General features: G+C 55.0%; 9 protein-coding genes across 9 annotated transcripts; 4 read left to right on the plus strand and 5 right to left on the minus strand.

The window, feature by feature from the left end:
- Positions 1-1666: 1666 nt before the first annotated feature.
- ACRALDRAFT_1068902 (uncharacterized protein) lies at positions 1667-3572 on the plus strand (the record flags this gene model as incomplete). Its single annotated transcript, XM_071017615.1, has 3 exons — positions 1667-1704; positions 1788-2039; positions 2123-3572. The coding sequence occupies 3 exons, from the start codon at positions 1667-1669 to the stop codon at positions 3570-3572; spliced, it is 1740 nt and encodes a 579-aa protein (XP_070877654.1).
- A 966-nt stretch (positions 3573-4538) lies between these two features.
- ACRALDRAFT_2097163 (uncharacterized protein) lies at positions 4539-6131 on the minus strand (the record flags this gene model as incomplete). Its single annotated transcript, XM_071022820.1, has 3 exons — positions 4539-5636; positions 5698-5907; positions 5982-6131. The coding sequence occupies 3 exons, from the start codon at positions 6129-6131 to the stop codon at positions 4539-4541; spliced, it is 1458 nt and encodes a 485-aa protein (XP_070877655.1).
- Positions 6132-6970: 839 nt separating this feature from the next.
- ACRALDRAFT_1068904 (uncharacterized protein) lies at positions 6971-8019 on the plus strand (the record flags this gene model as incomplete). Its single annotated transcript, XM_071017616.1, has 3 exons — positions 6971-7093; positions 7278-7568; positions 7633-8019. 3 exons carry the CDS (start codon positions 6971-6973, stop codon positions 8017-8019), a joined length of 801 nt encoding a protein of 266 aa, XP_070877656.1.
- Positions 8020-8469: 450 nt separating this feature from the next.
- On the minus strand, positions 8470-10311 carry ACRALDRAFT_2097317 (uncharacterized protein; the record flags this gene model as incomplete). The annotated part of the gene is made up of 2 exons (XM_071022831.1): positions 8470-9755; positions 9804-10311. 2 exons carry the CDS (start codon positions 10309-10311, stop codon positions 8470-8472), a joined length of 1794 nt encoding a protein of 597 aa, XP_070877657.1.
- Positions 10312-11068: 757 nt separating this feature from the next.
- On the minus strand, positions 11069-13920 carry ACRALDRAFT_1092438 (uncharacterized protein). The gene is made up of 6 exons (XM_071019614.1): positions 13762-13920; positions 13414-13686; positions 12536-13309; positions 11705-12495; positions 11434-11658; positions 11069-11358 (listed from the first exon to the last, which is right to left on the minus strand). The coding sequence occupies exons 1-6, from the start codon at positions 13890-13892 to the stop codon at positions 11294-11296; spliced, it is 2259 nt and encodes a 752-aa protein (XP_070877658.1). The 5' UTR covers positions 13893-13920; the 3' UTR covers positions 11069-11293.
- Positions 13921-16010: 2090 nt separating this feature from the next.
- ACRALDRAFT_207778 (uncharacterized protein) lies at positions 16011-18459 on the plus strand (the record flags this gene model as incomplete). The annotated part of the gene is made up of 16 exons (XM_071022315.1): positions 16011-16041; positions 16116-16390; positions 16420-16532; positions 16590-16604; positions 16641-16720; positions 16751-17175; positions 17207-17261; positions 17290-17638; positions 17681-17742; positions 17779-17793; positions 17841-17862; positions 17907-17937; positions 18005-18041; positions 18106-18150; positions 18197-18319; positions 18359-18459. The coding sequence occupies 16 exons, from the start codon at positions 16011-16013 to the stop codon at positions 18457-18459; spliced, it is 1779 nt and encodes a 592-aa protein (XP_070877659.1).
- A 33-nt stretch (positions 18460-18492) lies between these two features.
- ACRALDRAFT_207779 (uncharacterized protein) lies at positions 18493-19007 on the minus strand (the record flags this gene model as incomplete). The annotated part of the gene is made up of 4 exons (XM_071022316.1): positions 18493-18562; positions 18651-18793; positions 18871-18895; positions 18934-19007. The coding sequence occupies 4 exons, from the start codon at positions 19005-19007 to the stop codon at positions 18493-18495; spliced, it is 312 nt and encodes a 103-aa protein (XP_070877660.1).
- Positions 19008-20378: 1371 nt separating this feature from the next.
- Positions 20379-21842, minus strand: ACRALDRAFT_1075146 (uncharacterized protein). Its single transcript, XM_071018337.1, has 4 exons — positions 21493-21842; positions 21286-21320; positions 21152-21209; positions 20379-20982 (listed from the first exon to the last, which is right to left on the minus strand). Exons 1-4 carry the CDS (start codon positions 21581-21583, stop codon positions 20801-20803), a joined length of 366 nt encoding a protein of 121 aa, XP_070877661.1. The 5' UTR covers positions 21584-21842; the 3' UTR covers positions 20379-20800.
- Positions 21843-22048: 206 nt separating this feature from the next.
- ACRALDRAFT_1048363 (uncharacterized protein) lies at positions 22049-24302 on the plus strand. The gene is made up of 2 exons (XM_071015546.1): positions 22049-22575; positions 22656-24302. The coding sequence occupies exons 1-2, from the start codon at positions 22220-22222 to the stop codon at positions 23815-23817; spliced, it is 1518 nt and encodes a 505-aa protein (XP_070877662.1). The 5' UTR covers positions 22049-22219; the 3' UTR covers positions 23818-24302.
- Positions 24303-25107: the final 805 nt, after the last annotated feature.

A 25107-nucleotide genomic window follows, 5' to 3' on the forward strand; every position in this document is an offset into this window, starting at 1 on the left:
TGAAGCTATCGAGGCTCAGCCAAGGGGATGTGAGATGCCACTCACGGTCGGGATGGTCGGAAGGTATCTCGGTCGTCGTCCATAACACTTAATGTACACGCTTGATGGTCGGGCTCGGTAAGTTCATCGAAGTTGAAGGGCAATGGTAAGAATAAATTAGAGGTCGGGCCGACATGGAGAGAAAAAGATGGGAAGTTCGAGTATTCGTATCTGGTGGCCGGCGGAATAACTATGAACCGACTTTGCGGGGTCATGCATTGACCAACAAGAGTTCAGGCTTACACTACCGTATGAATATAGATTCGTACGTTGGACCAAGCATCGCCTAACCGTACGCAGCCGTGGTTGTTCACCATGACATTCATGATACTCTACTTCGTACTCAGTACGTAACTTCGACAACTGTGGTCACCCATCTCCGCTCCTCAAGGCGAGTGGTTCGCTTCGCACATACGGTTCACCAACATCACATTGCTAGACCATCGACTTCATTCGAACACAGTGTAGCACAACTCGGAGGTCGTCACTTGTTGTGTGGCAAAGTTGGTTCTCTTGTGGACCGTGATGATCTTGTAATCATATTCTCCGCATGGTCGCATTCAGCCAGCCCGTTGAATACCAACGGCTTGCCGTTGGCTGTGGCATATATTTAGGTGGCGCCACCACGTCACCGTCACCCTCCTTGCTCCCGTCTTACGGATCCCGATCACTTAGTATTCTGTGTAATAACGCCAGAGTATAGGTGGAAAAAATACACTTAACCAAGCTATGTAACTGCCTTGATATGCATGGATTCGTCCGATGACGCTGAGGACTTTTCGCGATTCTTCCTGTTCGAATATGGCCGACAAGGAGTCCAGGCTGCAGCGAACAAGGTGGAGTACGATAACCTTTCATGATCCGTGGGTTGAAGTTTCAATACACAATTGGATACTTGCCTGCCCGTCTCCATCGGATCAAGCCACAAAATGGCAATAGAAAGCGAAAGCTGGAGTTATCCATCCGACTTCCCGGTGGCCTAAATTTCCGTCGTTACTTGGCGTAACAAGACGTAAAGCCCACAGAAACACCCGAAAAAACTGAACCGTAGCCTGCCTAGTACGATCCTACCGCGAGACTTTAAACCCATGGCAATGCATCATGACGAATATCCAACTGTCCACATAGAAAAAAACTTTGCTGACAGCCTGCCCTGAAGAAACCTACCTAATTAGTTGACGAGTAATCAAAGCAGGCCAGCGGGTGAGATGTAATTACACTATCGAGATTCACAGGCGGAAGATGTGTCTTGAGATGTTGACCGTAATCCTGTTGCGAATGTTGAAGGGGTATTCATTCGTTGGTACTCTGAATGTCCCATGACGCTGGACCTTGCCTTGCCCTGAGCCCCTCGTACGTTGTACCTACTGTGCGCACCCTGCAGCGTGGACTGTCATAGGATGAAACTGATGACTAAGCTAACGACCCCGCGCTGAGATACGGCAAGTGACAAAAATCCATTAAACAGAACGCGTCAACGCGTCGCTTCGCTCACACATCATCGATTCAGCCAAGGAAGGAAATACGCCAACGTCCTGCATTCTACCCTTACCGCCTCCGTCACATCTACTACCCTCAAACCGCGCTCTCTTCTCGTTGCGCTCAGAGCAGAGTCTTGTCTACCACTATGGACCCTGCTTCGAGGATCACCCGGGGCGCTTTAAAGTCAGTTTGAATCATCATCAGCCTGTCGCCCATTTCCCCCGGTCGTACGCTGTGCTCAACTAACTCGATCATTCTCTCCGCAGTGCCATCTTCACTGATCCCGATAATGTCGCTGCCAAGTTCCCCGTACCTATTCTGCAGTGCCTTCAGATCAAGCCTCTGGGCGGCCAGCCGGGCGCTGTGGATCGATACCGCATTGTTCTGAGCGACGTCAACAACTACGTCCAGTCCATGTTGGCGACCCAAGTAAATCACCTAGTGCATGATGGCCAGCTGGTTAGGAACTGCATTGTGCGTATCACAAACTATCAGCCCAACACCGTTAAGGGCAAGAAGTACGCTCCACCACAACTCGTTTGCAACGAACCAGATTATAATACACCCCAATTTTTTGGCTGACTGACTGACCATATTCAAGCATCTTAATCATCCTGGGTCTCGAGGTCATCTCGGAACTCGGCCAGCCCGACAAGATAGGCGAACCCGTGGCCTTTGAGCCCGTCGCAGAAAGTGCACCGAGCACCACAACCATCGGCGGACAGAGCTTCTACGGAGTTAAGAAGGACGAGAAGGAAACCAAGCCGAAGTTGTCCAATATCCCGAGCCGCCCAACAGCAACAGGTGGAAACCATGGCAGCAGCAACATCTACCCCATCGAGGCCCTTTCGCCGTATGCACACAAATGGACAATCAAGGCCCGTGTCTCGCAGAAGGGCGACATCCGCACCTGGCACAAGCCCAGTGGCGAGGGCAAGCTGTTCTCCGTGAACCTTCTCGATGAGAGTGGCGAGATCAAGGCTACCGGCTTCAACGAGCAGTGCGATCAATACTACGACATGTTGCAGGAGGGTTCCGTCTACTACATCTCGAGTCCCTGCAAGGTCAGCATTGCCAAGAAGCAGTTCTCCAACCTGCCCAACGATTACGAGCTCGTCTTTGAGAGGGACACCGTCATCGAGAAGGCCGAGGACCAGAGCAGCGTGCCGCAAGTGCGCTTCAATTTCTGCACAATTCAGGAACTCCAGAACGTCGAGAAGGACGCGACCGTCGACGTCGTCGGCGTCCTCAGGGACGTCGGGGAGGTGTCGCAGATCACGTCCAAGACGACCCAGCGGCCGTACGAGAAGCGGGAGCTCACCATTGTCGATGACACCAATTTCTCCGTCCGCGTCACCATCTGGGGCAAGTCGGCGCAGAACTTCGATGCCAAGCCCGAGTCGGTTGTCGCCTTCAAGGGACTCAGAGTTTCCGACTTTGGCGGTCGTAGCCTGAGTCTTCTCTCCTCGGGCACCATGTCCATCGATCCCGATATACCCGACGCCCACCGCCTCAAGGGCTGGTATGACTCCTCCGGCCGCAACGACGCGTTCGCGACGCATAGCGGCATGGCACCGTCCATGGGTGCCGCAACGGGCCGCGGCAACGAAGACAAGTTTGTGATCCAGGTCAAGGAAGAGCAGCTCGGCATGGGCGACGGGCAGGACTATTTCAACCTCAAGGCCACCATCGTGTACATCAAGCCCGACACCTTCGCCTACCCGGCCTGCCGCAGTGAAGGGTGCAACAAGAGGGTCGTCGACGTCGGCGACGGCACGTGGCGCTGCGAGAAGTGCGACGTCAGCCATAGCCAGCCCACGTACAGGTACATCATGTCCGTCAACGTCTGCGACCACACCAGCCAGCTCTGGCTCAACTGCTTCGACGAGGTCGGCCGCTCCATCATGGGCGTGTCTGCCGACGAGCTCATGGAGCTCAAAGAATCCGGTGATGAGGCCGCCAAGGCGGCCATTTTCGAACAGGCCAGCTGCAAGAAGCTCTTCTTCAGGTGCAGCGCCAAGATGGATACTTTCGGTGAAACCCAGAGGTGAGATTTCTAGTCCTGTTACGGTGCTGTCGTTCTGGTGACCACTCCGATGACCATTTGTTCTGACCTTTTTCCCTTGTTGCTCAGGATACGCTATCAAGCCCGCAGTGCGGCGCCACTCAATTACAAGACCGAAGGTCATAAGCTTGTCGAAATGATCAAGAAGTACAAAACCAACGCGTGATTCCGGCCATTCGTGGAGGAATGCAGTCCTCTCGTCGACTTGTCAGGAACTTAATGTACCAGGAGCGCTGTGCTATTGGGACACCATTAAGACATCGCCGGCCAGCCGGACCCGGCCGGTTGAAACGGATCATGAGCCATGAAGGACAATGTGGACCGAATGCTGAAATTACTCTTTGTCACGCAAGGGATCATCATATCGCATAGTCGAGGTTGGTGTTAATAGAAGGCATCAAGACACAGGAAGGAAGAGGCAGATTCTCAGATCACATGTTCTAGGCAAAGTGCTCCTTATTGGCCTTCTAATGTCTTGACTGGCATTGGAGGTTCATGGATCTAGTCATCGTAATCTCAGCGCCTCCCTAGAACCATTGAGTGTGAAAAAGGCAGGCCAAGGCTACGCCAGCATGCCACTCACTCCCCTTGCTGAATGCCCAATTCATAACGCCGCCGCTTTTGCCCGATGATAGATGAGCGCTACCATAATCCGCTATACCAACTCGACACAACCGCTGCCCCTTCCTTCATCATTTCGTTTAAAGTGCGTGGTTAATGTCTTGATACCTCTAAGCCCGGGCTATCGTGCTCTAACCGCTGCAACGACTCGTATTACGCCCATGGGAGCCACATTTGCCTGGCAATTGTATAAAGGCCCTGGACTTGGTCGTCCCTGCTGTGTCGTGTGGTGTCGCCAGAGCGAATGCCAGGCCGTGAGCCCCCGAAAGTCGCAACGCCGTCGACTCGACCAATAGACAAGGTGACTCGCTCGAACTACTCCAGCTGGTGTCTACATGTTATGCATGATACCTGTCATGAGATTCTCATCCTCGATGGACTGCTCGAAGCCGATGCCCGGGTCGTTGGGGTCGCCTTTTTCCCTGCGCTTCTGCTCACGCTCGACGTGCTTGGCGTAATCCAGAGACATGGTGAGGCGCAGGTTGGTCGTCTCGACGATGCGGCCGAGGGCCTTGAGCCTATCGACTCTTTCCTTCATCTTGGACGCGAACGCCTCTTCCGAGAGGTCCTCGCCCTGGGGCGTGAAGGCGAGGCACATGGTACCGTCCGAGTTGGGGGCGAGAGTGGCGCGGAGCATGCCGGAGTCTATCATGCCTCGGACGAGGTCCTCTACTTCCAGCTCCGTTGCCAACGCCTCGCCCGTTTCACCGCTGCGAGTCAACTCGCGGACCAACTTGAGGTCCAGTCTGGTGTAGAGGTTGGATAGAGCCACAATCTCCCACTTTTGGGATGCGGCCAGGACCTCCTTGACGAGATCGGTGTTGCCGTCGTCCTCCCAATCCTTGGCCGACTTTTCCGCCTCGGACCGCAGCTCTGACGCGGACCCGGGAGAGAAGACTGTTGCAAGATCCAAGTACGGCTTGCCGGCCATGGGATAGTTCTTACTGGCGATGGGATGGACGTATTGTGGTAGCTCAGGTCGCCGGCCGAGAGCGATGGTGCCTGTCAGCATCCATTTCTTGTACGCGTCTATCATGGCTTGGGTGAAACTGCCGTCTGCAGTCGGGAAGGTTACGACACGAGCAAAAGCGGCGTAGGCTTCGTCCCATCTCCGTAGCGAGGAGAAGATACGACCACACAAGTAATCGTAATTCATGACCATGTCCTTTGTAAGTTTATCGGTGAGACCGGTTTTTTGCGAGATGTAGGTTGCAGGGGGAGCAGAGAGGTCGCAGAGGTACTGGGATGAGGACTGGTTGGCCATGCCCGGGACGAAGACGTAGGGTTTCTCGATGACCGGCAGTGCTGGCTCGAGTTGTCCGGACGCAAAAGCTAGTTCCACGAGTGCACAGTGAGTCGACGTAAGGATCTGGCCGGTGCTGTCGAGCCGGAGAATGACAGTCGCTAGGACTTCGACCGCTTGAGGGCCCTAAAAACCATGCGTGAGCCAAGCTACCCAAGAATCTCGAGAGGAGTGACTTGCAACGCACTGGAATCCACTTGAGATCTACGACCTCGCGGACAAGATGAAGAAACGTTTCCCCGACATAGCGAATCTGCCGGGCGTCGAACGATTGTAGGAAGCGGAGAACGTGTCTGGTGAGCTCAGATCGGGAGACGGCAACGGCTGGATCGTCGGTTTGTTTCAGGGTGTTGATAATGGCGAGAAATGAAATGGAATTGACAGAGGGGTCCACAATCTTTGGAGACAGCAAGTCAGCTATATCCAAATAGTAGGACGGTATGGCAGGAGGTAAATCCAGGTGGGTTGGACCTCGAGAAGCTGATTGGCAGCGCTAAGGAGAGCTGGTGTCTGTTCTCTGAACAGAGATTCCACTCTATTGATGTGGGTTTCAGCCGCAGTATGATACTGTTCGTCAGATGTCTCGCCGTCTGGCGGGAAGGCCAGGAGGACCTGGTCCATATTGGCGACGGCAGGACGGACACGTCGAGGATGTTGCGATGTTGAGATCGGAGACGCGAGAGAGAAGGCTTCAGCGGGGCGGTCACAATCGGCTGGCAGAGGGGGCTCCTATGGCAGAGAGTGTTTCATGAGAAGTGAAAACTCTTTGCAGTCTTAAGCGTAGTTCATTGATGTAGGGGGGTTGCGTCGGTTGAGCGCCTTTGGAATTTGGGAAGTTGGTATTTTGAACGGAGCACCTGTAGTGTATTCGTAGATAGGCAGATAGGCACCGTACAATGTCGTAGCTTGTTGGATGTGGGGTACGGCAGTGGGGTTGCAGGAGCTCCACAGGTACGTACCGCGTTCCGGCACAGTACGAATACACAGTGTGACATAGATTCTGTTAGCAAGATATATCTCATAAATTCATAATCGTGCTTTATTGAAGTTCCACCCCGTTAAGACAACCGGTAGGAAATTCCGAGTACTTGGGCGAACAACTTCCAAAGACTCCCTGAATAGCACAAAAGATCAAAAGAACTGTCATCTCAAGCCTACTTCCAGATGCCTTGTGAGACGAGGAGAGTATGTAGTATGAGTTGTTTCCCCCCTCAAAGTCGATGATGTCCCTTCACCCTTTGTCCAGGGGTACGTACAGGATAAATGCTCAATGCTCATTGGCGGTCAGGCATAGGTACAGCCGATTCAATCGCACGGGCCATAAACTTCACGTGACCCGGATTTGGAGGAATCAGAGGGCAGCGAATTCCAAGCAGCCGAAACGTTCTGACGACGATAGCTCTTGTGCAAGTCAACCGCTCCCACCGTCTCCTTGCCATTGAGCATCACCTCCCGCAGCCATGGCCACGAAATTCGTTCCCTCACTCTTCAGATCAGCCGTCAGGTCAGCATGCCGGGCCCCGCGGCCACAGTTCCGTGCGCCCGTCGCTGCCGTGGCAAGAGCAAGCAGCACGCTACAAGTGGTATGTTTCTCTTCCCTCCCGGCATTGCCCACCATTGGCAATGATTAAGAGTGTCCGCTTCCTGGCCGAACGTGCCAAACATATACCTCTTTCCCGGAGACTCCTGCTGTTGTACAATTGGCGGGAGGGCTGTCGAATGGCATCTTGTGGCAGCGTGCGCTGACCCGGAAACCACCCTCGTTAGCACCGCAACACCCCCGACAATAACCCGGACATCCCCTTCAAATTCAGCAAGCAAAACGAGGCCGTCGTTGAGGAGATCATCAAGCGCTACCCCCCGCAGTACAAGAAGGCTGCCGTCATGCCCCTGCTCGACCTCGGCCAGCGCCAGCACGGTTTTACTTCGATCAGCGTCATGAACGAAGTCGCTCGCATCCTCGAAATGCCCCCCATGCGCGTCTACGAGGTCGCCACCTTCTACACCATGTACAGCCGCACCCCTGTGGGCAAATTCTACGTCAAGGCCTGCACGACTGTAAGTCATGACCGTCTCCGTTCTTCAGCGACAAGCCAAATCTAACGTCGATCCACTCTCGCAGACACCGTGCCAACTCGGAGGCTGCGGCTCCGACGCCATCGTAAAGACCATCCGGGAATACCTGGGAGGCATCGACCAGGGCGAGACCACGCCGGATGGCCTGTTCACCTTCCTCGAAGTCGAGTGCCTGGGCGCCTGCGTCAACGCGCCCGTTGTGAACATCAACGACGATTACTACGAGGATCTCACCCCGGAGACCATGCGCCAGCTTCTCGAGGCCCTCAAGGCCAGCGTCTCCGGCACCGGACCGGGCGCTGTCATCGACTACTCCAAGATTCCCAAGCCGGGCCCTTACAAGACGGACCGCAAGACGTGCGAGAACACCAGCGGGCCTACCAACCTGACCAGCGAGCCGTGGGGCGCCGAGACTACGAGGCCCGACCTGTAAGAGCGGGAAGGAAGGGGAGCTCGTCGTTGTTCGATTGTAGGTTACAGCAGCCCGAAGAGACGAGGTGTAGTAGTGGAGGCACAAGGAAAGGGGTACACTCTTCTACAGAGGCCGATAGATAGGGACTGATTGTATATAACAACGCAGGCTAAGCGTGTTATTTTCGGGAATGGGAAACGATGCTTAGATTTTTCTTTTGTTCCTTTTTTTTTTTCTTCTTTGCCGTTTATTCCGTTCGCTGTACCGCCATGGCCTTGTGTCCAGGGCTCCCAAATCAAGGACCCAAAAGAACCCGACATTTCATGATAAGTAGGTCAAAATACACCACAAAACTATCCAAGACCGGTGAACCAACCCGTTTCGACCCTGAAGGTATCCCTCATCTTCGCATTGAAACACAAGAAACCAGAGGAGTATAGGGGGAGGAACGCAGATGAAAAATGAGGAAAATCAGTCGAGTCTCAGAATCCACCCATCCGGAAGCAGGCTGCCATTCTCACCCCGACCACCGCAAACCACGATGCCCGCCTCATCCAGCTCGCCCATGGGAGCAATGGCAGCGCAGGCACGTGGTGCCGGACCGCCCCAACTCTCCTGGTCATCCTCGTCATGCGGCCTCATCTCGAGCCTGTACCAGCGGCCTTCGCCCGTCGGCTTCCCGAAAACCTGCAGCATGGCGTCCCGGACGCTCGAAATGGTCTTGCCCAGCGGCGGCACCTGGAAGGCCCATACGTCAGAGGCGCACCTGGTAGCCGAAGAAGCCTCCTCGGGCTCCACCTCGCCGCCCACGAGCAGGAGGAACTCCCTGCCGGCGCCCGACGTGACGACCTCGAGGCCGGCAAAGGCGCGCGGGTCGGGCCACGCCTGGTCGGCCGTGAGGGGGATCTCGGGTCCGGCGGCCGGTGCGTCGCCGGTGGTGGCGTCTGCGCCGGCAACGATGCTCTGCCAGCCGCCGCGGGTGCGCACGCTGACCTCGCCGCGCGAGGCGCTGTCGGCAAAGGTCTCGACCTCGAGGTGGACAAAGTCGAGCTGGCCGCCGAGCGGGGCGGATCCGTTGGAGCCGCCGAAGCGGAAGAGGCGGCTCTTGCTGATGCAGAGGGAGGCGCCTGCGCGGCCGGGGCCGGGGGCGGCGGGGAGCTCGGTCCAGACGCGGGTGTGGACGTCGAAGGCCCAGAGGTCGTTGGCGTATTTGCCGTCGGCGTCGGTGAAGGGTTCTGCGGGGGCGGTGGCGGAGGTGGGGAAGACGATGCCGCCGTGGATGAAGATGGTGCCGTAGCCCTCGTCCTCCTCATCGATGGCGCGCGAAGCCACGTTGCCGACGATGGGGGCCTGGGGAATGCCGACCTCGGCCGAATCTCCCTGGGCCCACTCCATCCAGGTCTTGGGTTTCCGGGAGCCGCCGCGTTTCCCGAAATCGCGAGGGCGGTCGGTGGCGGCAGCGGCGTGGGCGTAGCGTGGCGCCGGGGTCGGAGAGAGAGTGACGCCCGGAGCGGGGGGGACTGGGTCAAGGAAGGACCAGCTTCGGGTGCGCGTGTCGAACACCCAGACACGGCCGTGTTCGTTGAGCGGCTGTGATGTGGTGGGGTCACGGCCGCCAAAGACAAAAATGCGCTGGCCTAACGTGGCGGTCGCGTGGCCGGCGCGCGGGGCAGGGACGGGAGGAAGGATCGAGGCGGCGGGGGGAGGCTCTTCCGGTTGTTTTCCCTTTTGAGAGGGACTCGTAGTCGTCGGTGTCGCTTGTGTGTCCTCCTCATCATCATCGTCGGTGAAGGTGGGGTCGGCACCGGTGGTGGGGGAGGCGAGCGGCACATCGTCAAGACCCCCGTCTCTACTACCACTCATACTCGTCCCTGGGGTATGCTGAGGCACCTCCTGGGTCGCGGAGGTTGGTTCGGAAGAGAGACCGGTTTCGGGTTCGGGTTCGGATGCGGGCTCGGGTTCAGACTGGGACTCGGGAGGGGGGACGTACACCTTGGGCGGCATAGCTTTGATAATGTAGTAATCGACACCCGCGCTGTTATAAGGCAAAGTAACGACATGCATATCGTTGTTCGCAGGCTGGTCGGGCGGGCATTCACCGCCGAAGATGTAGGTGGAACCGTCGACGATGTTGATGGAGTGCGAGGTGCGAGGCAAAGGGGGGACATTTATCTTCTCCCATGTGCCCTTCATTGCGGCTGGGGTCTTTGGCTTGGGGTTTCGAGCAGGGATAGATGGCACAGAGGGAAGATTCTGAGGGATGGACTGGAAGAGGTCGGTCGTCCGACGGCGGATGGACGTGAATGACTCCATGTCGGCAGGTGGTAGCTGCGACGAAGAGCAGACGAAAGTCGGAAGCGGTGTGACTGACAAAGGAGCGGATGAGGCGATTGACGTGAAGAACACGCCGCTGTCGCCGTATTGGATAAGATCGAGGACGCAGCTCCGGGGGTTGCCTAGAAGTCGTGGAGATGTTCTCTATGAAAGGCGATCGGTCCGGCTGGTGGTTTGAAAGTCAACTAGACTTTAACCGCCGCGTCAATGGAAGACCAGAGCAATGGCAAAGAAGGAGAAGAGGCGAGACGGGATAAAGGGAGACAAATACAGAAGAGCCGAAGGAATATTCGTAAACTCACCGGTCCCTCGTAATTTGACCTCACACGGTAGATGAAATATGCGGTAGTCGATAGTCCCGGCTTGATAGAGTCGACCCAGAGTAAATAGTCTGTACAATGGAGATGGATGGTGGTCGATGGACAATGAACGAATCCGGGCCCTGCCCTGGCTAGACGTTGGATCTTGGTCTCGTCCCCAGGAGGCTGTGCTGTGCCGTCATCGGTGTGGCTTGGTTCCACTGCGCCGCCCGCTGCAGGAGCGTGCTTTGTGGGTCCCATCCGCATAACTGCCTTATGTAAGATTTATGCCAAGAACAGGAGACCCGCCCTACGTCACTTGACCGGGGCTGGTACATCTTGGCGGCGACTCGTCCAACGGTCTCCCTCATGGCATGCATGTCCACGCTGCCGCCGCCGGTCTTCCGGAGGTGCGCGTCAACCGTCCATAGCTCCAGCAAATGTGTGAACCAAACCAGGCTCCAATACGATCCGTATTCAACTAAACTGAACATGATACCAAATTGGCCGAGTTAATAGGGCGTCTCAGGCGTTCGTCAGCCTTATATTCTCTCAGTGCCGTCTCCCTCCAAGACGCCTGCCAGTGCAACATCGTCCACGCCTCATCCAAGACCTCTTCATTCCGCCACATTTAGCCATTCCTTCTGTTCATCTTCTTCGCTCTACTCAGTATGGTACGGCCGAATTCTACATATTTCGCCCATGTAGCCCAAGCTATCCCAGAACCCTACCACCCACCACCGCTTAACCGTCCCAGGGTATCACGACTCCCATCCGCTTTAAACCAACCCCCCGGCCCCACAAAAAAGAGGTCCTCCCTGTGCCTTCAATAAATTGATCGCAAACTCCGTCCCAATACTACCCGTGTTTGATCTCGACCATGGTACAATTACGACAACATCTGTGCCCACATCCGTTCGTGGATACGCAAAGAGTGTCGAATTCCGCATTGTCTTCCATTGAGCAATGGCACTGTTCGTCCTCATGTAAGCACGAATCCTTCCCACCAACGCGGCCATGGCTGGCACTCACGCAGGTCCACATCAAGTTCTCTTCCCTCGTCCGTTTCGGACGGGGCTCGTCCTCCCTCTCATCACCATGGAGCTTCCGCTTCCCAAACTTTGTTGGGAAAGACTGGGACAAGGCATACTCTTCTGCCTGAGCTGGGGTGGCGTGATTGCTTCCCATCCCCACGGGCCTGGTAGGAGGCGGACTGAGAACTACATCCAACGTGTCCGTGATGGGTTCCATGCTCTTCCACTCCGCCATCGTCGTCTTGGCCAAGCCATTTCGCCCGGAGATGTGATCGTCGATGTGGTTGAAGCGTTCAGCCCAGCCATCTAGCCCTTTCTGATGGGTGTCCACTATCCGAGAGCAGAAGCCGCACCAGAATCTCGGTTCCCAATGCCGATCCACACGGCATTTGTCCAGCTCCTCCTCCCCCAGGACCTCACCTCCCGCGCAGTGAGAGGAGTGCAAATGCTGCCTCAACAGCTCGCGGCGGGGGAAGACCTTGCCGCACCTTGTCGTCTCGGGCGATACTGTAGATTGTCCGTCGCACCTCCATACTTCGAGTTGATAATGCTGGCTGTTCTCGTGCCGCTTCCAATCGTTCTTACTGCCAAACTTCTTGTCGCACCCAGGAAACGTGCAGCTGTATGGCTTATCGTGTCTTCTCTGGTGTTTCCTGCGTTTAACAATTAGAAGAATGGTAGCCAAATTCAGGTGCATCGTCTTACCGGAGTTCACACTTCCGCGCAAACCTTTTGGGGCAGATAGGGCAAGTATGCAGCGAGCCTGTGGCTGCTCCGGTTGAGGCGGACAAGTCCCTGCCAGCATGCAATCCAGATTCTTTAACAAATCTCTCAAGCATGCGTTTGGGAACCTTATTTAGTAAGGCCCACAGGGCTTGGTCGTCCATGTCCATCTCACTGGGTAACTTTGTCTCTGTCCGTGTTGCAGCAGGCGCTGCTGGGGCTGAGATGGTACACTTTTCAGACACGCTGAGGGCTGTATCCTCTTGGTTCTCAGACTCGCAGTTTTTCGGGCTAGCAGATGATTGATGTTGTAAATCGCCATCTGAGCTTTCCTCGTCAGCCTCCAATGCTCTAACCTCTTCTTTTGCTTTCTTTGACCCCCAGGACAACATTTCACCGCTGTCTGTGTGATTGCTTTCGCCCGCGTGCTGGCTCGACGAACGGTGCCCAATTGCTGGCTCCTCGGCCACATTCCCAGTGTCGTTCAGGCGAGGTTCTGGTGTATCACCCGTCTCCGTACCCAATGTAAGCTGAGGCTGTGCCGTTGCCATTCTGGATGCTCTCCGACCGGGGCCGGTCCGGGGAGCATGAGGCGGCGATTGACTGACAGTTGATGTACAAAAAGTCACGTCTGGGTTGGGGACCGGGTCAGAAGCAGATTGAGGTTTATCCAACGTTTCGCAAGCCGCTTGGGCCGTGTCCCAAACCGTCAAGGCTGGTTGAGGTGCTTGTAAGTCGGGCGGTGAGCTGGGTTCCCGAGTCGAAACATGTTGCATATGAACGCTCTGCGACCTATGGTCCAGCAAGAGTGCGGAGTTCAACGGTTTGCCAGTCTCAGGAAAACTCGACTCCATGGCGGAGCCAACCCCTTCAAGGTGGACTTGACTAACTGGCTGCGCATCGGGAGTATAAGGGGCAGACCTGGAGAATGTTTAGAGTCGATTGTTGCAGAAACGAAAGAAAAGAAAAAAGAAGGAAAAAAAGGGGGGATTTAGAGAGGTGGGTAAGGGGAAGGTAGAGCTTACGGAACAACAAATCGAATCAGATCCTCATCTGGACTCGGAATCATATTGTGAACACGCTTAAGATGAGAGCGAAAATTATCAGCTCTCGGCCAGAGCTTGTCTTTGCTATGACACTGATCCAGATGGCAGCGATATCGTGGACCTGCGGTGGCCAAGTCGGGGTGCAGGCTTCGCTTGTGGCGATCCAAGTCATTTGGCGTGCTGAAGCCTTCCTGGCGAGGACAACCCGGGACATCGCATTTGTGCGGCTTGCTGTGTCGTTGGCGATGTTTCCTGGTGCCCAGGAGATGTTAGCAAAGCCATGGGAGCTTTGACGCCATGAACGACGGGGTGGGGGTGAGACCCTACGCAAGTTCAGACTTGGTTTTGACGGTTTTCCGACACACGTGGCAGACAAGTTCATTTCGAGGGGCAACATTTTGTACATCCAAGACGGCGGGCCCTGTAGGGTGAGGCCAGCTTTCGCCGTACATGTTCATATCGGGGGGTAAGGGGTGCGGGGACAGGCCCGCAAACGGGTTAAAGTCCACCATCTGGCCCGCGATGCTCTGGCTGTCCTGGCTCCGGTCCATACCCTCAAAGAGGGATAGATTCTCGCGCGTCTCGTAGCCCGAGTCAGACGGCACAGGTACCGGAGGCAGGGTGTCGTATTCAGAGGGACCGGTACTTTGCCATCCGGAGAGAGACGAAGCTACTGCCCCGGGGGAGGCAACAGATCCGAGCCTCTGGCGGCCATGTTGGCTCTCCGGAATGACACCTCTGGGCACCCAAGGGTCGGCGTCGGCAGGAGCTTGATAGAAATTGAACAGGTTGTATGCCGGGGGCCAATTGTAGACAGGCGCATCAAGGTTGCTTAGAGGCGGTCTCTCCTCCCCCGGCGACTCCATAACGGAGAGAGGGCGGCTTCGGGACTTGAAGTAGGCCTCCATGTGCAGATATCGAAGAAACGTGTCTATGGAGGTGAGGTTGGTAGACACGAAAGTATCTCAATGAAGGCGGTGTGTCATGGGCAGGGCAGAGGCTAAGCTAATGCCCTGTCAGGAGGTGCGGGAAAAGGGGCCACACGGGAACCGGGGCATAGAAACTCCTTCGTTACAGATTTTCTGCGATGGAAGCTGTTGGGTTTTTGGCACAGTACGACAGAACCAAGAGCCAGGGAGTCGCTATATGAGCGAAGCTGCTTTCGTGAGGCGCGGGGAATAAAGGAGCCAAAGCCGAGTCCTCGAGTCCTTGAGCTTGAGTCCTCGAAGTCTCGAAAAGCTCTTGATAGGCGGAGCACAGTTGAGTTTCGAAGCAGATAACTGACTAGGAGAGACGGTAATAGACGTCCTAATTTTCCGTCTCTGACAGGAACATGGGTACGGAAGAGTGAGGCTTGGCGAGAGGGGACGAGGAAGGAATGCGGCCTAAGAGGTAGCGGCTGAGAATAGAAGAACGTCGAGTCGAGTTTGTCAATGATTATCAGGTAGATTTGGCGAAGGACCAGTTGGACCGGCGGTCCTGGCAGGCTGAAGTTCTAGTAAGCGACAAAAGAGAGAGGCGATGATGGTTTTGCGTGAAATGTGTGGGCGAGTCCGCGTCTGCGTTTGTGCCGTGTCTCTTGTCGTCAATATCCCGGACGACGAAACATGAAAACCGCGTATAAGAGCAGGAAATTCACTCTAGCCGCGCTATGGGATGGTCAGAATAAAGCGGTGGGCGGGTATTGGCCCTAACATGAGACAAATTCCCAGCCTCGACGGGTGGTGTCTTCCTCTGTTGGGTCAGGGTCATCCCCTCCCATCTGTTCATTTTGTTCCTCTTGCAGGATTTCGGTGAGGGCAACTGCGATGAAAGAGGTCGACGTCTCTGTTCGAAGCCAATCAAAGACGAGGATCCATGACACCGAATGTTAGGCAACCAATGTGGAGCCAAGTAACCGAAGGCAACCGCACCTGTACTACCCGTATTACTAAGACACATCTGACTAGAGGGGTCATAAAAGGCGGGGTTATCCGCTCGGTCCAGCACGACCATTCGCTGTCGGGGTGCCAGAAAAGGTTAAGGCATTACCGTAAAAACTCACAAAATTCGACTTTGAGCTAACGACTTGGCGCCCCATTTTACCCCATCTTTCAGGAATTTCAGCCAATGTACGATGGTCCTTTTCATGGGGGATATGACCTGACGTAACTCACAGCGCGGTGTGATTGGTAACGTCTAGATTAAACTACTAGGACCAGTGCTAACGTGGTTTAGCTCAAAGTCGGATTTTGTGAGTTTTTACGGTACTACGAAACACCACAACGTGAAATACGGAAAAAGGTTATCTGTGATTAGGACAAGTTGTTGATATAATACAGCGGGATGCAGAGTCGATTCCATAGTACCCCAGAGCAGTTATTTCTTATATACCTAGGTATATATGTGTACAACGTACAGATCTGGGTTGGTTGCTGGGCATGTACACTAGGTACACGATTTGAGACCCGACCCACTCGTCACCGGCCTCAGATGTACCTAGGTACATTACCACGACGGGCCGGCCCTTGTTGATCAACTCGTAAAATAGCGTCAGTCCCATCACTTGCTCCTGACAACAATCCCCAATCATCCTCATGCCGTATATCGGCCCCAGGGCGCAGGCCAGTCACCTCAAGGCCTCCCACGCAGAAGAATGAGCAGAACGGATTAGGAGAGCTTACCGTCCGACTGTCGCGTAGCGTCTTTCCCATCGACGGCGCTCATGCTGGGCTCCATAGGCAGGCACAAAGCCGTTTGGACTGCCCCTATGTATTCACTCGTCACAGTCAACTCGTCCATCATTCCTGGAGCAGGCCATGGTTCGGATGTCATCGACAGATTCAACCCCCGGGGCCACCAAGCGAACAGGCTAGGCCAAGCCATTCCGCGAATGAATGCACCTTGGGCTGCAAAGATATTTCGAGTCGTCCCCCCCTCGTCAACCACACTTGCAACACCGGGCGAGGCATTGACCGTTAGAGGAAGAGGTTTACACCAACCAAGTGGCCTTGGTCGAACGTGAACTATGGTCTCTCTCAATGTTTTCGGTCCTTGCGGCGCAGACAACACACCAAGCAGATCGACCCTAATCTGATCAACCGTGAAACGTACTTCCGGTGACAGAGGCGGTCACGTCCCACGTTCACCTATCCCATTGTTTGCTTCCCTGGCAGCCACAATGTGCCCCTGTCAGAACTATCGCCGTGCCACCATCAACTGGGCAGTGGCTCCAATCCAATCCGGGTTATCTCGGCGGCGGCATCAATTCCGGAACATCCTCATCCTGTCTGTCTCAGCTACGAGCGTCCGGTACTGTTGGTTTGGTCCTGTCAAGAGCCTGTCCTGCAAACCATTCGTTCCTATGGGCTGGGATCCTATGCAGGTGTGCTGTTTGCTTACAACGTACGCGCGATTGTCCTCGCAGCACTATACTCGACATGCGTATTTCTTCCACATTGGGTGGCTCGTTACTTACGTACAGTATGGTATACCGTTGCGCCCCAAATACGTGCCGAGATGAGCCTTTGTTCGCATTTACCTTTTTTCCCGGTGCTTGCACTTCAAACGATCTTCTACAACTATCAATTCAGGACACGGATCTCTCGGCGTTGCTACAGGCTCCCTAGTGGAATCATTACTGGATATGAGTTGAGACAAAGAAAATTTTCGCATGGATATCCACCAGGCCAACTTCTCCAGACAGCCTGGGAAGCACCCGTTCCAAAAGCCAATCTCCTGGGACAACCTGGAGGTAAGAAGGTGAAACGGGCTTCGAATCAGGGTTTTCAAGCGCTTCCCCAGAAATAGATCAGAGAGGACAACGCACAGTTTGAATGTCATCTGCCGTGCACCCGCGTTCAAGCGCGTCAATAGCTGCGCTCGGCTTCTTACATACACGCAAGCCAACTAGGCTCAATAACCCGCCCCCTGTCACCCGGTATGCATCTTCTTCATTCCGAGCAATCATGCTGCACCGACACCATGGCGTGCTTCTGCTTCTTCGGCAGTCGTTGGGTTGGGTCTGGGTCGTATTCAGCAATTCCAGCGACACAAATCGTATTCCTGCGCATCCACAATCTGCCGTGCGTAGATTCCGCACTGCGAGCTCTACGTCCCACATTGTCCTGGCGTTTCTAGGCTCATGGCCCCCTTCTGATGAGCTTGAGCAATGTACTTACGTTGTACTGCCGGGCCCTGGTCGACTGAACAGCCATGTGCCGACGTGGGGCATCTTACGCAACCCCCACGTCTTGCATACATGAAGCATGAAGCGTATACGAAAATATGGAGAGAGCAAGACGTCTCTGAGTACCTACATCGGCGACTGTCATGTCTAGAAGGGCCGACATACGCCACTATCAGACGATAACGTGTCTCGTCAGGACAGCTCTGTAGCTAGAAAACGACCGTCACAATGGCCGCAGTCCTGGCTCCCGTTTCTGGCCAGTTGCAGCATCAGGGAGGAGCAGAATTCAGGATGGACAACGCAGGGTTTCCCATGGGCACATACAGACCCCAGACGTTCCTGCTATAAAAGGCACGGCTATTTCATACCATGGGCCAGAAGAAATCCCTTCATTGAATCCAGTTTTACGACATCGTCACACATCGTCACAATCCTCGCCGTGACAAGAGCCGCGAAACCCCCACTTCGAGAGATCCATAGGGCTTGACAAGACGTCATCACAGGACGGTACGTTGGGCGGATCAGACAACACATATCGGGTAGCTTGAGTTGCTCGCTGCGATCACGATGACTGATATGATTTGAACCGCAAAGAACATCAAAAAAAAAACACATTCCCAATGTGCGATTGGGAGGAGTTCCTCTTCACCTGCAGCCACTCTACGGTGCGGCTCAAGGCCTACTGCCACTTTGCGCGCAACGACCCCAACCACCAATGTTTCGGCGTAAAAGTCCTTCGAAAATCGTGGCAACAAGCGATTCCTTGCGAGCAGTGCATGCGATGGCATGAAACCAGCCAGCAACCATTCGGCCAGTCTCAGCTTCTCCGAGCTGGGAACCATGCCGGCCGGCAATAAACGGGGAAACGGGGAAAGGGGGGGATCGTCTCCCTAAGCCGTTCGGATCTTCCCGTGGACCGAGCCGGGAAACCCCACGCCGTTCCACATCGTCTGGACGGCACTGGCTTCTCACAACGTTCAAGCGATTCAGCCGGTCTTTGGCTGTGTATCATCAGCGAGCGAATCTAGTGGTATAAGAGGAGGAACACGTAATGATAATGGGTGGCATTGATATGATATCAGACGGTATGGGGAGCACCACTGCTGGTCGCGTCGATGAGGGTAACGCTACGCTGGTCTGGGGTAGGACGAGGACGAGGAAATGAAAAGGCGTCATGGGCCCAGAATCGAACTTGGCCTTTTTCTTTTTCTTTTTTATTATTATTATTTGGGTTAGGCAAGCTTCTTTCGTTCCGCCGGGAGAGGGACATCGGATGGAGATGTCCCTCCCTGGCTCTAGATACCATCCGGTCCTTTAAGCATGTGAGTTACGCATTGATCAGCTGTTTTTCTTGGTCCTTGCGAGACATTGATAGGTAGATGCAAGGTGAAATAAAAAAAAACATGCGTTGTCCATTATGCAACGTTCGTCATATCAACAATCGGCGGGTGGTTCCGTCCCTTTCCAAAGACTCTACGCGGGGAATATGACCATCCTATCAAGTGGCATCGCAGTGAGCCACAAGGTCCAACACCGGGCGGTTGACCACAACCTCCCTCTTGTCTGTACTTTTTGGACGTCCTGACGTGTGCACGTCGCCGGTGGTGTCGCTAGGCAGACGTGTCGTCGTCGTCGTCGTCGTCCCACGGCTGTCGCTCCAGACTTGCCCAGTCCCATCACCACCTCCATTCATGGTGGGTGGAAATGTGTTCCCTGTTCCTGGCCGCCCGTATCCGAGATGCTTGTCTTGTGGTTCTGAGGACTATATTCCTCCCCCACTTCTTTCCTGAGGGGGTGCCACGAAGGTAGCCTGGTGTGCGATTCTAATTCCTGGGGTGGTTGGTCTGGCGCGTAACAGACTCTCGAGGCCGAGTTTTGTGGCACATGCCGATTTCGTGCATGGTGTCTGAAGCAGGAATGACCTCGAAGAGAGTGATGGCAGGCTTTCACGCCACTCCAGGGAGGTCTGAGCCCACTGAGATAAGTTTTGCTCTAGCCCATGAGCGCGCCGCATTCTCGATACGTCGTCTCACTGTCCCATGTCTCCCGTTTCTTCTCCTTCCCTCCTTATTTTCTCCCGATTCCCGCAACGGAATCCCACGGACTCCATGTTTTCAGCTAGAGATGGGCCTGGAAATGGAGCAACGAAAAAAAAGGAAAAAGGAGCAGATTTTTTTCGTTTCTCTTCTATGTCTAGACCCACTCATGCATTTCGTGCGTTTCCGACTCAGCACCGGGGAACATCCCCGCGAAGCTAGAGCAGAGGGGGAACCGGGAGTGTGATAAGAGACGTAATTTGTGCGCTGCATCTGAGGTTGCACAAAGCTAGTAGACGGCCGTCACCTGGGATGTGTTGCACGCTCCCCGTTCCTCTGTCTCACCACCCGCGCTCTGGAGGGGGCCCCTGCGGGACTGTGCGCCCGCGGAGAGCTGTGCCGGTTGCCGGCATGACATTGGGCCATGTTTTCTTGCGTCAGAACCCCGCGGGGAGGTGGTTCTGGGGCGCAAAGGGAAACTCTCCGCGCGGATGCATGTGCACGGCGGTTATTGGCCCGCTCGAAAGTCCCCGAGACAGCTGCAAAGGATGTTTGTTCGATCAATCAAGGCATCCTGATGAGTTCGTTTTCACGCATATCCATACCATATACCGTGACTTGCCCGGCCGTGGAGCCCGGGTCGGGGTTCTAGGATATTAGCAGCCTTCTAGCAGTAGGACCACCCGGGCCTGGGACGTCTGGACCAGGAACCGGAGGAAAAACAGAGACGAAAAGCGGGGATCTGAGGCGCGCGGATGCGGAACGAGATCATGCACGAGACTGGTTACGTTCGGCTGAGACAGTCCGTATCCCGAGAATACCTGCATGTGATAAAAGGTTGGAACTTTACTGTTGCGGGTCTCTGCACCAGACGAGGAAGACGAAGACACGGCATTCAAGTCATACGCACAGACATCTCCTTGATACTGACTGTAGTTTTACCCTTTCCAGTGGATAGCAACAGACGACAACGGGAGCTGCGCGGATGGGAGGCCGCAGGAAGACAATGTCATTCATTTATCTCCTTGTTCGACCGGGCCACCGCATCGAGTCTGACTTTCTCCATACACGATGTTCATAAGACAAAAACATAGTCATTCGCGCCGAAGTAGAGTTGAAGCGTTGGACCCAGATTCATCTCGCATCATTTACCGTGTCTCTCCTAGTCGGTGTTCGTTGCGCCGACTACACGTCCCACGACGTTGTAACGTTTGGAGAAGAAGGTAATCCAGTCGTTGAGGACGCCCTTCTCCTTGTCGTCGAGATCTTGCCACTCGGGCCGTACGTCGGCGACGTTGGTTGATGTCTTGCCCAGGGCGCGGGAGGCATCCTTGCCGGCGAACACTAGCAGTTCCAAACGGGTTAGAAGAGGGAAAGACCCGGTAGTTGGTTCTGGGACGGACAAAGATTCCCCAAAGGGAGGCCGCATGTGTCCTGCATCCACGTCCACTGGGACGCCGAATGCTGGGTCGTGCGGCAGGAGCCAGTCACGAGAATGGGTTCAGATGCGTACCGTGATAGGATCCGCCTGGCTGGTAGGCTTGGTTTCCGGTCACATCATAGACAATGCCCTGTAAAGAAGATTGGCGTGAGCAATTATGCTCATGAGAGACCGGGAAGGAGACATGACATGTTCGACAACCATACCTTGATGGCGACATAGCTTTTCCCACCATTCGTTCCTATTGCCGTCATTAGCCAGGTCCCAAGCATTGCTCAACGTCGCGTGTGACAGAGGGAAGGGGCTGGACAAGCTTGTTGAAACCAGTCACCGTTCTCACTTGCTCCTGACGTGAAGTGGAGAGAGCCCGGATACCATGGGGAGTGTCCACGCCTCGGGACACGAAAACCTACCGTCTGCGGCCGCAAGTTCCTCCTTGGTGATGGGATCGTCCTTGGGGGGGTTGAGTTGGACGGGGACTTTGGGCTCAAACTTTCCGGCCATGTTTCCAATGTGATGAGACGCGCGAGGCGAGGGTGGGAGGCAGTTGAGAGCAGGAGAGGCGGCAAAGCAAAGAGGAAACGTCGCTCTGATAAGACGTGGCAATTATCGGTAGGTCTCTTGTCTTGTCTTGTTCCTTTTGCTTTATTGATCCGTTCTTCTGACTTTGGTGTTCTCGTAAGTACGAAATAGTTTGGTTGTCCGTTGTTCTGGACTATCTGAGGCTTTTCATTGGGTGTGTCCGGGACATTTGACACTCGACGCCAAAGGCGTGACAAGCCGAAATCGCGGGGCATCAATCGCGGCTCATGGATTCGTCCGATGGACCTCGGACTTAAGGTGGTGGAGGGTTTTGATTGGCTAAAATGGGAATAACGGACCCACTGTACAGCGGTTTTCCCCTGTGATAATTCTCGACTAGGAGAGCTTTGACGTCGTCCAACGAAAATCAAGGAAAATCAATTCTTTGTATTATTCCATACTTCCTTCCTACCTATGTACCAACAGCTTCACCATCTTCTCCAGGCTATTCGCGACATACTCGACTGAACAAACACAACAGAATTCTTTCATCTGTACACATCTCCAAATACTCCCGTTTTCGATCCCATCACGCCCCCTTCGAATGCGCTGGCCACGATGCCAATGACGCACCTCTCCTCGCTTCGCGCTCTGAACCGAGCTCGGGTTTCCGTCCGTCTTCTTCCAACCAAAACAGGGCACTTGAATCTCGTCTCTCAAACTTCGCTCCGAACGACACGGCCATGGATTGTCACTGTGACATTACATCCTCACCATGTCCGCCCACAATCCACATCCAACAAGCCTCAAGATAGCTCCGGAAAACCCAACATTAAACACGCCCCGCTGCCCACACCATGGCAGTTGCTTCGTCGCTCCCTTTCGTTCCGTGGGATATTATCCTCATTGACTCCCAGTGGGATCAAGAAGCTCTACCGCCAAAGCCCCCTGGAGCTTGTGTCGGCCCTCGCGATGTATGCTCTCTCTCCCCTCCCGAGCTCCCCAGCCTCCCCGTGATTCCACTCGCCTTTGCTGACGTTCCATTTGTGGCTAGTCTGGCCGGCCTTGTAGCCATATCGGCATACATCGTCAACGTCTGCGTGAACTACTTCTTTGCGCCTCAGTTTACCCGATATCCTCCCGTCATCGCCAAGTCTCTTCGCCGCGCCCTTTATTATACCAACATGCAGCCGGAACCCCAGTTGGCCAGGAAATGGTACAAGAAGGCGCTGGAGCAGTGCGATGAACTGGGTCTCGACCCATTCTCAGACGAGGTTCTGGGTATCAGGATTCAGACAGCTGCTTGGCTCGAGAAGATTGGCAACTACCAGGGCGCCATCACCATCTTGGAATCGGTGAGCAAGGACTGTACCAAATGGATCAGCACCATGGAGGAGGCCATGGCGGATGGCACCGTCCACAAGTCGGGGAAGGTGCCCCCAGTGAAAAAGGATAACGATGACGATCAGGACGACGACGAATCCGTTCCGGAGAACCTATGGCGAAAGCGCAACCGCCTGCTCGCCAAGGCCGTGGGCACGAACACGAAGCTCGGTGAGCTCTATGCCGACGATCACGTCAACGATTCCGACAACGCCCAGGCTCGCCTGACGTGGGCCGTCGAGACCGCCTTGTCCGAGGCAAGGCGGCGCTCCACCGAGGGCGTCAAGCCGGAGGAGGGAAGCTGGCTCTCGCCCGAGGAGTTTGGCGGGGCCATGGAGTCGCTGGCAAAGCACTACGAGTCCAAGTCTCAGTTCCACCTTGCCGTGCCCTTGTACTTCCAGGCCCTGCGGCTCTGCCAGAGTCCCTGCCACAGGTCCACTATCATGAACAACCTGGCCGCCTCCTTCGCCCAGCACCCCGTGTTAGGCTCCTCGGAACCGATCCCCCACGCCCCAGCTATAGCGAATGCGATCAACGCGTCGGGGATGCCGACCACGCGCGAAGGCTTCCTCGAGGCGGCCTGGAACTGGGCCCGCAACGCCAAAAACCACGCCAAGGATGTGGAGTCGAGTGAGAGGACCCCCGAATGTGACGAAGCCTGCGCCGTTGCGCTGTCCAACATGGGGGACATCGCGGCCATGCAGGGAAAGGTCGCGGAAGCGCGCCGTCGGTTCCAGCAATGCATCGAACTGAGCCGCAAGATTGATTTTGGGCAAGGCATCAAGCAGGCAGAAGCCGGCTTACGGAATCTCCAAGCGACCAGCGACGCGTAGAATCCATCGCCCTCTGCACGTCGATAAACTGTTTATTTATCTCACCTACTGGAGATTGCGAGTGTACGAATATGGATCAGTGGCTGTCGTCTTTGATGGGCTACCTCAGCCCTAAAAGCCGTTGGCCGCCGGTTGCCTGCCCTCCGAGGCGTAATAATGCATGCTAAACCGAAGCCAGGCACTCAGACTTCGGCGACTAGACGACACGTTCGAGGTTGTATCGATAGGTGCCGGTCGCCGGTCGACAATGCAGTTAGAAGAACTGACCGAAAGGCACACGTAAACGGCCTCCCAAACGCTCAGCAAGCAGTTGATTACTACCGGTTTCACCCCATAGAAGGAGAGCTCTGGGAAAAGCAAACGGTGCTGGACTGAATCACAGGCTATATATATCGGTGTCTACCGCCTGAGACCACCCCGTCTCGGCGTCTTTGGGAATACACTTCTTTCAGTCACCATTCTTTATGCAACGGCCCTTGTAGTAACGTCATGGTTCTCAGACTGCCAGCACATGCAATGTACTTGGGAACTGCGAAGGAGTCATCACTCAGCCCGTAGGCATCGGGACAGCAAGAACCTACGCCGCATGTCGCGCTCTAAATCGCCACCTCCGGGATGAGACTAATTTCTTCTACACAAACGTCACGACGAGAGAAGCCTCAACCTTCCTCGTGCTAGCACAAAAAAATGGCCAGTGGGTTCTGAATGTCGCATCCAAGAACGCCCGAGCTGTCGCTCTGGGATAAACCGCATCGTCTCAATATGCTTTACACGCGCATATTCCCTTCATGACGCCCGGTAAACGTCTCGTTGCGTAAGACGTCGAGATAAGGGATGGTCCGTCCCACACCAAGTTAGCTCCCGCAATCGAAGATGACGGGCCAAGACAAAGAGTATTCTTCTATTCGCGCCTTCGCAGAGCACCGACAAACCCACGGGGGACAGACAAACTCGGCTCCGACCACATTAATGCTAGGCAATGGAGAATGGAAAGGGGGGGTTCAATGGCGTCTCTACACATGCAGATCCGGGAGCCGCCTCGTTAGGCTCACTCCCTTTGGAGGGGCGTCCACCGTCTGTGGGGGCCGCAAATTTGAACCTACAGTTTTGCGAGAGCGCAGCGAAAAGGCCTCCCAAATGTCGGGATTTACGCATGGTGACATCCCTGCTTTTCATCCGCCCACGCCCCCATCTGCCGACTACACGGCTCCGGTGCGACCCGCTTGACGCAAATGCCGGACCTCCCAATCTGTATGTTATGCCGCTTTTCAGCCTGTCCCATCTGCTTCG

This window comes from Sodiomyces alcalophilus (assembly GCF_042370955.1).
Source record: "Sodiomyces alcalophilus JCM 7366 unplaced genomic scaffold ACRALscaffold_2, whole genome shotgun sequence".
Taxonomy (NCBI): Eukaryota; Fungi; Ascomycota; class Sordariomycetes; order Glomerellales; family Plectosphaerellaceae; genus Sodiomyces; species Sodiomyces alcalophilus.